Here is a 10,185-nt window from a genome sequence, read left to right as displayed (position 1 = left end):
GCCACGCGCCCGGAACGCCCCCGCGGATTGGCTGGGGCGGAACCCCGCCCTCGGGAGCCACGCCCCGCTGCGCCGGGCTGACCTTTTCCCCACAGCCCGCGCCCCCGTGCCCCACGCGCGCCCCACGCGGCCGGTCCTGCGGCACACTCGGTGGCGTCGCACCCGAACCCCCCGGGAAAATGAGGTTACCGTTGGCTGGAGGCAAAAACGCTGCGGATGCCCCGTGTGAGGCTCGAACTCACGACCTTCAGATTATGAGACTGACGCGCTACCTACTGCGCTAACGAGGCTCCTGGGCGGCCGCTCCGCCCAGCGGCACTTGGAGGCTCCCGGCCGGCCGCACCTGTGCGCTCCTAGGAGCGGGGTCGTGCGGCCGGAGCCGGGCGCGGCGGGCGGGCGGGGGGACGCCGGCTCCCATCGTCGCGATCCAGGGAGGGCGGCCGGCGCTGCTCCGCGTGTCCCTCCCGTACGCCGTACTCGCTCCCCACCGCAAAGGCCCGCGGTGAGGGAGCCTCAGCCCTGCGCTGGGCCGCGGCGGCCTGCACGGCTGGCCTGAGACCTTCGAGCAGTGAACGCAATCCGGCCCCCGCCGGATCGGGCCCCCGCCCGGCTGTGTGTGAGTCAGACGGGGCCCAGGGCGCACTCCTGCCAGCCCAGGCTCACGTACACAGTCCTTGTCTCAAAATGTGAAAAGAAGGTGGCCCCTGCAACTCTAGCTATTCGGGAAGCTGAGATCTGAGGATCCCGGTTCGGAGCCGGCCGGGGCACGGAAAGTCCAACTCCCTACCGAGAAGGCTGGAAATGGAGTTGCGGTTCAAGTAGTAAGACCGCCAGCCTTGAGAGCAAAAGGCTCAGCGGCAGTGACTCGGCCCTGAGTTCAAGTTCCACGACCAGCACAGACACGCACGAAAGAACTACAGGGAGATGTCAGGCGCGTGGCTGAGACGGGCCGAGACGCTCACTGCGGCCAGGGCCTGATGGGTAGGGTGCCAACCCGGAGCAGAAAAGCCCAGCAACGCCCCAGACCCGGAGTTCAGCCCCAGCATCGGAGCGGGGATCAGACGGTTCAACGGCTGGAGGAGGAAGCACCCGAACCCACCGGCTGGTGGAGTCCAACCGGCCCTGGTGAGACTCCAACGAGGGAGGAGCAGAGCGGCGCGAACGCGTCACCGGGGGAGGCGCACCTGCCGTGGCCTGGCGGGGCCGAGACGCGCCCTCCGTGCGGTCGCCTGGCGAGGGCGGTGGTTCGGGTCTCAGGAGAACGTTTGCAGGGGGCTGGCTAGGCTCCCATCCGTGGAAGCAAGGTTACACGAGCCTGTGTGCACGGCTTAGTGGTGGACGTGTGTGTGCAGCTCCGAAGACTAAACGGGTAGGGAGCTCCGGCGGTGAGGGCGCGGGAGGCGCGGGGCTGGGGGGGGGCGGGGCTGGGGGGGGCGGGGCGCGGGGGGGGGCGCGGGGGGGCGGGCCCCGGGAGGGCGGGGGGCGGGCCCCGGGAGGGCGGGGGTGCGGGGCGCGGGGGGGGCGGGCATCCCTGCATCCCTGCATCTCTGCGCGCCACGGGCGGCACCACATAAAAAACAAAAAACTGAAGGGAGCCAGGAGAGAAACACCGAAAGAACCTTCTAGAAAAAGCTTTTCCTTGCTGTTTTAGTGCAGGAGAGCTCAGAGCCTCGGAGACCCGGACGGGGCGGGAGGGGCGGGGTGGGGCGCCGGGCCAGACCCTCCCCGGCCCGGGAGCCGGCGTGGCCGCGGGGAGGAGCCACTTCGGGGACGCGTTTCGGTCTGAAGTGTATTCAAGTCCTCTAAAGGGGACCTGGCCCAGGACAGGGGGCCGCGGGGACCGGGGAAGGGCCCCGCCCGCCCCCCGCGCCTCCGCCAGCCCCAGCCGGGAGGAGCTGCAGTGGGGCGCCCGCGGCTCGGGCCTGCGACCCCGTCTACTCAGGCGGCCGAGGGCTGAGGATGGCGGTTCGGAGCCCGCCCGGGCAGGAAAGGCCGTGAGACTCGTTTCCAGCTATAAAAGAAGCTAAAAGAAGAGCGGTGCTCAAGCCGCGGAGCGCCAGCCCCGCCCGAGCGCAAAGCCCGGGGACGGCGCCCGCCGAGGGGGGACGAGGGGACCGGGGGCGGGGCGGAGGCCGGGGGCGGGGACCGGGGCCGGGGCGGGGACCGGGGCCGGGGCGGGCCGCGCTTTCCCGGTGCTGGCTTCCGAAGTGTTCTTGGAGGTGAACCGCGGTGCCCCGCCACCACCCAGCCGTGCGGGACGTGGCGCCCGCGGGAGGCGCGGGTCACCGCGGCCAGGAGGGAAATGAAGCAACCCGCGCCGCGCGGACGGCCCGGCCGGGACCCGACCCCGACCGCATCCCGGAGCCCCGGAGCCCCGGCCCGCCCCGCCCCGCCCCGCCCCCGCGGCACTTGAGCAAGCCTTGTTTATTTACTTCTAAAGAGCAGGGGTGACGTCATGACACCGCGGACGCCTGGCCAATAGACGCTCAGAAAACAAAACCGGCGAACCGGCTATTCCAATCACAAAGGGAGGGGGGCGGGACGAGCGGCGGAGGCTGCGGAGCCCAGCGAGTCTCCGGCGCCGCTCGCCAGCCATCTTGAGAGTGGCGGGCACGGCCTCGGGCCGAGCATCCGGCCTCAGTTTACACAGAGCAGGGCGTGCGCGCGGCGGGACGCAGCCTGCGGCTGTGGCGTCATCCCTGACCTGCGGGAAAACGCGTGTGTCTGGCCTTCCAGGAGGGGCCGAAGGACAGGGTCCCCGGTTCGGGGCCAGCCTGGGCCAGTGATGAACTGGGCACGGTGCCTCTCGCCTGTCATCCTGGCTACTCAGGAGGCTGAGATCTGAGGATCGCGGTTCAAAGCCAGCCCGGGCAGGGAAGTCCGTGAGACTCCCGTCTCCAATGAACAGTGGCTCCGGTGGTAAAGCACCGGGCAGGAGTGGAAAAGCGCAGCCCTGGGACTGGCGCGCACATCTTTAACCCACCCCAGCCAGCCACGCCCAAGGGGTCGGGTCTGCCCACGGCCTGGGCCTTGGGGTGGCTGCGATTTGTTTCTCTTGGGTCCTGTAGGAATCCAGACTGGGCCCCAAGAGGAACCCCTGCCCGCCAGACCCAGCCTGAGACCGACGGCCACCTCTTTATGGTAAGCACCTCCCAAATCCCGCCCTGGGCTCCTCTGGCTAACCTCAGGCTGAGGTCAGCCCTCCACGGAGGTCAAAGCTGGCCCAAGGCGTGATGACGCCCGGGGCTTCCCTATCTGTGGCCTGACCAGCTTCCTACCGCCTGGGCGTCTCAGGACCGAGGGAGGACCACCGGTGACCCCGCTGGACACCCCAGCCGACTGGGGCCCGGGCCCCTTTCCACTGGTGATTTCCGGGAGACTGGGCTGTGAACAGAAGTTGGTGCGCTCGGTTCGTCACCTCGGTCTTCTCTCTGTCCGGTGGAGATGATGCTCATGGGGTTCCTTTGGGGTTTTTCCCAAAATCGTACAGGGATGGGGGGGCGGGGTTCCCTAGGTTTTGGATGGGGTAGAATTAAAGCAGCTTTGCAAATGTGGACGTTAGTAACTCAAAATCACAAAAAGCAACCGTGGCCATGAACCAGGGGAAGAACTCTAGCCCCTCCTTTGCCTTTCTCATCGCCCGGACCCCACAGCAGTGACATCGGCCCTGAGATGCACCTGTTACAGAGCAGTGCTATAGAAAGTGCCCATCTCTTACCAAGAAGTTCTTAGGCCTAGACAGCTGTCGCCATGCGTCCACACTTAGGCGCCACGGTAGTACGGTCCAGAAGAGCGAGCCACCTCCAAAACGGTAGTAAGCACGTGCCAGGTACTCGGTACAAAGCAATAAAGCCAGAGCGTGTGGTGTGGGGACCCCACATCACGCAGTAGGCCCGGCACCCCGAACCAAAGGTGCACCTTTGGAACTTGTACGAGGACACCCAGAACTGCAAAGCTCCCCCCCCCCCACTTTGAGGGCCAGACCGTTCCTCTCTTTATTGACTGAGGCAACCATTGATTTGCAAGATCGGGCTGATCTTCGGGTGCCCCAGGTCTAAGACCAGCCTGCTGCCCCCGGGGTCGCAGGAGGCAGCCGGGGCGGCGGTCCGGCCCCGGCCACGCCCCCTGGGGCGCGAGGCTGGGGTTTCCGAACGGGAGGCACGCTGCGCGGGGCCGGTCCTCCGCCACCCGGGCCCTCAGCACGGGTCGCGGGCGGCCCTCCGCCCGCCTGCACCCCACCCCGCCCTGGAGGCCGGCCGCGCGCGCACGCGCGCCGACCGAACCCCGGGCCCCGCGGCCCCTGCAGGAGGAGGCGCGGGCAAGGCCCCCGCGGCGCATGCGCGGCGCCCCCCTCCCCCCCCCCGCGTCGGCGCGCGACTCCAGGGTTCCGCCACGCCCGCCATGGCCGCCGCCGCGGCCCGGCCCCGCCCGCCCCCGGCGACGCGACGTTGGTCACCTGACCCCGCTGCGGGCGGAGGAGACACAAGGGGAGACGCCGTCGCCGCCGCCGGACCCGCCGCCTCGCGGACCCGCACCATGCCTTCGGAGAAGACCTTCAAGCAGCGCCGCACCTTCGGTGGGCGACGGCGCGGCGGCGGGCGGGGGCGCGCGGGACGCCGGGGGCGCGCGGGACGCCGGGGCCGGGGGCGCGGGCCGCGCTCGCCTCCGCGGGGAGCCGGGTGTCCCGCGGACCGGGCCCGGGGCCGGCCGCAGCCTGCGCGGAGCCCCGCCGGCCGCCGGGGGCCTGGGCCGCGGGGCCGGGCCGGGCCGCCCGGTGGGGGTCGCCCAACCGCCCCGCCCGGCGGCGGCGTTCTGGGCGGCGCTGGAACGGCCGCCGCGGGCGCGCGGGCCGGGCCGGGGGTGGGGGGCGCGGACCCCGGGGCCCCCCGGGCCCTGCGGGCGTCTCGGAGGTCAGAGCCGGGCGGGCGCCCGGGCCCCGCCGCTCCAGCCCGAGGGGCCCCGGCGCGAGGCCGGGGTCGGGGGGGGGGGGGGGCGCGGCCGAGCCCCAGCCTGCGGGACCGGCCCGACAGAGGGGCACTTGCAGACTACGGTGCACGGGAGCCACGGCGCCACTTCCGGTTTTCTGGGGGTTCATTGGAGATGAGTCTCACGGACTTCACTACCCGGGCTGGCTTTGAACCGCGATCCTCAGGCCGCAGCCTCCCGAGTAGCTGGGATGACCGGCCTGAGCACTGGAGCCTGCCTGGCTAAGGCACATTGTTTTAATCCAAATGAAACGGATGAGCTGGGCGCTGACGGCTCTCACCCGTAATCTGACTCTTATCTCCAGTAAACTACTCCAAAAAGCTGGAAGTAGCCTGGCGCCTGGGGCTCAGCTGTAATCCCAGCTACTCAGGCTGAGAGCTGAGGATCACGTTTCAAAGCCAGCACCGGCAGGAAAGTCTGTGAAACTCTTTATCTCCAATAAACCATCAGAAAACCAGAAGTGGCTCAAGTGGTGGAGCGCCCACCTTGAGCACAGAGAGGCTCAGGGGCAGAGCCCAAGCCCTGAGTTCAAGTTTCAGGACCTGCAAAAAAAGAAACTGATGCTGGAAGAGTCAATTGGTAATAGTTAGAACATAGCATGTTATGACTCTACTTTGCCGTATGAGTGCAAGCCTACCTTTCCTGTATAACACTGGAGTCTAGTATAGTTGTTAGGAATACAGAATAACCCAAAAAGCCTGGACATGCAACTGTGGCTCATCTGTGCCAACCTTGAGCACAAAAGCTCAGAGACAGCACCCAGGCCCTGAGTACAGGCACCAGAAAACATATATAGATGTATGTATGTATATGTATATATATACACACATATGTATATATAGACACACACATATGAATATATACATACACATATGTGTATACATGAGTGTGTAAATAAGCAGGCTGGGCACGTGGCTGAAGTGATAGCATGCCAGCCTGCGATGCAAACGAGGCCTTGAGTTCCAAAGCCTTTCTGCATACACTCGCATGTGCACACATGTGTATGTGCAGATGCTCACATGCATGCATGCTTTGTTGCAAGCAGTCCATCACTCACAGGTCCTGGCAGGAGGCAGCCACACTGAATGAGCTGTCCTGTGGTGGGGGTGGGGGGTGGCGGTACCAGTCTACACCGCCCATTCGAGCACTGGCAGATCCAGGAAGCCTCTTGGTTCCCAAGCAGGATGCCCTTGGCTCTGAGCTCTGCGCCTTGAGTGTTGAGGTTTGAGGTGAGGCCAGCCCAGGGTGCTCATGACCTCTCCCCTTGCAGAGCAGCGAGTAGAGGATGTGCGACTCATCCGGGAGCAGCACCCCACCAAGATCCCGGTGAGTGATTCCTGCCCGCCCGGCCTGAGCCAGGGTCCTCAGCACCATCAGACAGCAGCGCCGTTAGCTGCTTACCTGGGAACTTTCGGCCTTCAGCCAGTCACGTTAGTCATTTGTATCGTTACTATAAAGGTGACGTACAGTGGGGTTACGCAAGTCAGGGAAAGAATCATTTCTTTTTGGACAACGTCACCCCTTCAGGTTGTTTTTTGTTTTTCCTTTTGTAGTGCTAGGCGTTGACTTTGAGGCCCTGAGAACACCAAGCCTGTGAGCCGCCCCCAGCCCGCCTTGGTATTGGGGTTTAAAACCAGGAATTCCACTTGCTTGCCCCGTTTGTGCTCTACCTCTTGAGCCTGCCACCTCGTAGCCTATTTTGGACTTTCCTCCTCGATCTCAGCCTCCCCAGAGCCTGGTGGTGGAACTCACCTGACTCCTGTCGTCTTGGTCCCCAGCCATCTTTGGCATGTCAGGTGGCAAGGCGTGCCTCTCTCGGCGTGAGGTGTGGAGCAGGTGACCTCTGCGGCCAGGCTTGCGTTCCCGACGCAGCTTCAGAGCTCCGTGGCCTGGGGCGTGTTGCCAGGCCGTGCCGGAGCAGCACCGCAGGCAGAGTGGTGGAGCCCACCGGGTCGAGTTAAAAATGCCACCGAGGGGCTGGGAAGGTGGCTCAGTGGTAGAGCGCTTGCCTTGCATGCATGAGGCCCTGGGTTCAATTCCTCAGCACCACATAAGCAAAAAGAAAAAAGCCGGAAGTGGCGCTGTGGCTCAGGTGGTAGAGTGCTAGCCTTGAACTGAAGAGCTGAGGGACAGCGCCCAGGCCCAGAGTTCAGGCCCCACAACCAGGCCCCCCCCCCCAAAAAAAATGCCACCGAAGCCACCCAAGGGTGGCTGGTGATAAACAGCCCACTATGTAGCAGGTCACTGAGAGGCTCCACTCCCAAGCCCTGTCGATGCTCTTGTGTTTTCCTTTCTCACTGGCTTCTCCAAATTAGGAGGAGGAGAAGCAAGGCGGGGGCGGGGCGTGCGTGCTGCCGCAAGGTAGCACACGTGCTCTTTGCCTGCTCTGGTGTTGCACAGTTTGTCCTCGTGTTGGGGTCAGCCGGCTCTGGCCCGAGAGCTTCCAGGACAGGGCCGCGCGCAGCGCGCTCCCTCCACTTGCTCCCAGCACACCCACGCTCGCCACCGGCCTACTTGAACAGTAGTCTCTGCCCCTGCCCCCGTGGCACCTCTGCTGGAGCTTCATGCTCTGTTTCTACAAACGTGTCTGCCCTTCCCCACGCTCCTGACACTGACACAGCCGGGGAGAGGGCCAGGCCTGCCAGATGCCCTAGGGCAAAGGCCTGGCCACCAAGGAGTGGAGCCACGGCCTCTCACACGACCAAGTTCTGTGACGTACCTCTCACAAGGGAAAGGACCAGGGAATTCTAGACAGCACCTCCAGATGTTTCTAAGGATGGCCAGGACCTGCTGGTCGCAGCGGGCAACAAGAGCAGCGGGTGCCAAAGCGACCGCTCAGCCCCAGCCTGTGGGTTCTCAGCAGGACAGCTCCCAGGCTGGTCTCCTCCCTCACCCCAGCCCTGCCCGGGCAGGCCAGGCCAGGCCGAGCCCAGTGCACGCCTGCCTCTCTGCGGACCCCATGCTTCCCTAGGAATGGGAAGCGCCCTCACCACCACCGGTGTCACACACCTGTAATGCCACACGGAGGGGCAGGGCTGAGAGCTTGACGCTGAGCCCCTGCGTCCATACAACTTTGTGGTCCCAAACTCCAGGCTGCAGGATGTGGAGCGGCGTGGCTGTGCCTGGTGGCGGCTTTGCAGGGGACAGGCCAAGCCCAAGTGTGGTCATTGTCCAGTAAGAGCCAGGCGCAGCTAGGTGCTGAGAAGCTTGTCCGTGTGGCGCGTCAGCGCCGTGCTTTAACCCCGCTCTGGCTCCTCTAGGTGATAATAGAGCGGTACAAGGGTGAGAAGCAGCTGCCAGTCCTGGACAAAACCAAGTTCCTGGTGCCAGACCACGTCAACATGAGCGAGCTCATTAAGATCATCAGGTACCGGCCGCCGTCCCTGCTTCCAGGAATTCCTCCATTTGCCTTTGGTTCTGACAAAGCCCCTGCCAGCCTAGTGACCCTGTGAGCGTCCCGCTGGAGCCCTGGCCCCTTCTAGTTCTTTCTCTTGAAAACCCTTCAAGTTACTCATGTGCAGCCAAGCTGAGAGAAGGCAGACACAGGCCTAGCTGGACAGCTCCCCTCACCCCCCCACCCTGGCCAGGAGACATCTGTCACACTGCGCGCACGCAGCAGTGATTGTAGCCAGTCAGAAAATACCCCTCCTGCCGGGCGCTGGTGGCTCACGCCTGTAATCCTAGCTACTCAGGAGGCTGAGATCTGAGGATCGCGGTTCAAACCCAGCCCGGGCAGGAAAGACCGTGAGACTCCTATCTCCAGTAAACCACCAGAAAACCGGAAGTGGCGCTGTAGCTCAAATGGCAGAGCGCTCACCTTGAGCTGAAGAGCTGAGGGACAGCGCCCAGGCCCAGAGATCAAGCCCCACTACCGACAAAAAAAAAAAAAAAAAGAAAATACCCCTCCTCACAAAGCCGTAGGTGTCATGGACAAGGTCTTGGGGCAAAGTGAGGGGGGGAGGAGGAGGGCAGGCCGGTCCACACGTGCCTTGCTGACTGTCCGTGTGTCTGTCTTCTGACTGCTCCCCACAGAAGGCGGCTTCAGCTCAATGCCAACCAGGCTTTCTTCCTCCTGGTGAACGGACACAGCATGGTGAGTGTGTCCACGCCCATCTCAGAGGTGTACGAGAGCGAGAAGGACCAGGACGGGTTCCTGTACATGGTGTACGCCTCCCAGGAGACCTTTGGAGCCCTGCTGTCGGCGTGAGGCACCACAGCCCGTCCCCAGGAAGAAAAGGGATATCCCACATGCCATCGGCAGTCCACCTGCACAGACCCTTCAAACGGCCCCACCGGGCCGTGAGGTTCTCCTGTGTTTCAGCAGAAAACCTGAGTTCCGTGTGAGCGCTCTGCTTTGGAGAACCGTTATTTAACCTAGGCTTGTTTTGTTTTCAGATCTTAGAAGTTTAAAATAAAATACTTTGCATCCCAAGTTGCCAATAAACCAGGCCTGAGCTCAAGTTATTTTAATGCTCCTTTTCTCCCCCCGTAGCTTGCAGCTCCAGCAGCAGCAGCCAGGCGGGGTTACAGCCCACCACCTCTCCACCTGCTGCTCTGGCTTTGCCGAGACAGAGACAGTGAGAGCCGGGGGCTGGGCTGTGGGAATGGGGCTGCAGTGGGCCTCCTCCCTGGCCCAGGAGGGAGCACTTCCCTGCTGGGCTGAAAGCCATGGACCCAGCTTTTTTTTTTAATGTTAAGTGTGAGAATGTTACCAATTTTTGAATGTTAAGTGTGAGAATGTTAGCAAAGTTTCTCACCTTTGTAAGGGCCGCTGAGTCCCAGTCCGTCTTTGTAAGGGCCGCTGAGTCCCAGTCCGTCTTTGTAAGGGCCGCTGAGTCCCAGTCCGTCTTTGTAAGGGCCGCTGAGTCCCAGTCCGTCTTTGTAAGGGCCGCTGAGTCCCAGTCCGTCTTTGTAAGGGCCGCTGAGTCCCAGTCCGTCTTCGTTTCAGGTATGTGTCTGGAGGAGCTAACTCCTGCAGCCGAGGGGCCTCTGAGCCGCCTGAAACCACCCCACCCCCCCCCCCCCACTCCCAGCAGCACAGGACGCCCAGTGTGTGTTACAGTATGTATATTCTCAGCCTGTTCTGTTAGCTGGTGTATGTTGTATCAGATTCTTGTATCTACTGTGTCATCAGTACAATTCCTATAATACTGCTTAAAAACCAGCCATGCCGACGGCCACCCTTAAACAAACACTTCC

General features: G+C 63.5%; 1 protein-coding gene, 1 long non-coding RNA gene and 1 other non-coding gene across 4 annotated transcripts; 2 read left to right on the top strand and 1 right to left on the bottom strand.

The window, feature by feature from the left end:
- Window positions 1-129: 129 nt before the first annotated feature.
- LOC138823512 (uncharacterized) lies at window positions 130-3,763 on the top strand. Of its 2 annotated transcripts, none has more exons than XR_011370844.1 (3): window positions 130-1,369; window positions 3,069-3,141; window positions 3,295-3,763. It is a non-coding gene; the product is annotated as an uncharacterized lncRNA (long non-coding RNA). The 2 variants fall into 2 exon arrangements; XR_011370843.1 differs by having other exon boundaries at window positions 3,271-3,763.
- Window positions 218-290, bottom strand: Trnam-cau (transfer RNA methionine (anticodon CAU)). The gene has a single exon. It is a non-coding gene; the product is annotated as a tRNA-Met (tRNA).
- Window positions 3,764-4,399: 636 nt separating the features above from the next.
- Window positions 4,400-9,430, top strand: LOC138823511 (microtubule-associated proteins 1A/1B light chain 3B). Its single transcript, XM_070016877.1, has 4 exons — window positions 4,400-4,576; window positions 6,257-6,312; window positions 8,247-8,353; window positions 9,019-9,430. Exons 1-4 carry the CDS (start codon window positions 4,402-4,404, stop codon window positions 9,191-9,193), a joined length of 513 nt encoding a protein of 170 aa, XP_069872978.1. The 5' UTR covers window positions 4,400-4,401; the 3' UTR covers window positions 9,194-9,430.
- The last annotated feature ends 755 nt before the right edge of the window (window positions 9,431-10,185 follow it).

Source organism: Dipodomys merriami, unplaced genomic scaffold (assembly GCF_024711535.1).
Source record: "Dipodomys merriami isolate MVZ:Mamm:240054 unplaced genomic scaffold, mDipMer1.0.p SCAF_120, whole genome shotgun sequence".
In the NCBI taxonomy this organism is placed as follows: domain Eukaryota; kingdom Metazoa; phylum Chordata; class Mammalia; order Rodentia; family Heteromyidae; genus Dipodomys; species Dipodomys merriami.
This window is presented reverse-complemented; position numbering and strand designations above follow the sequence as displayed.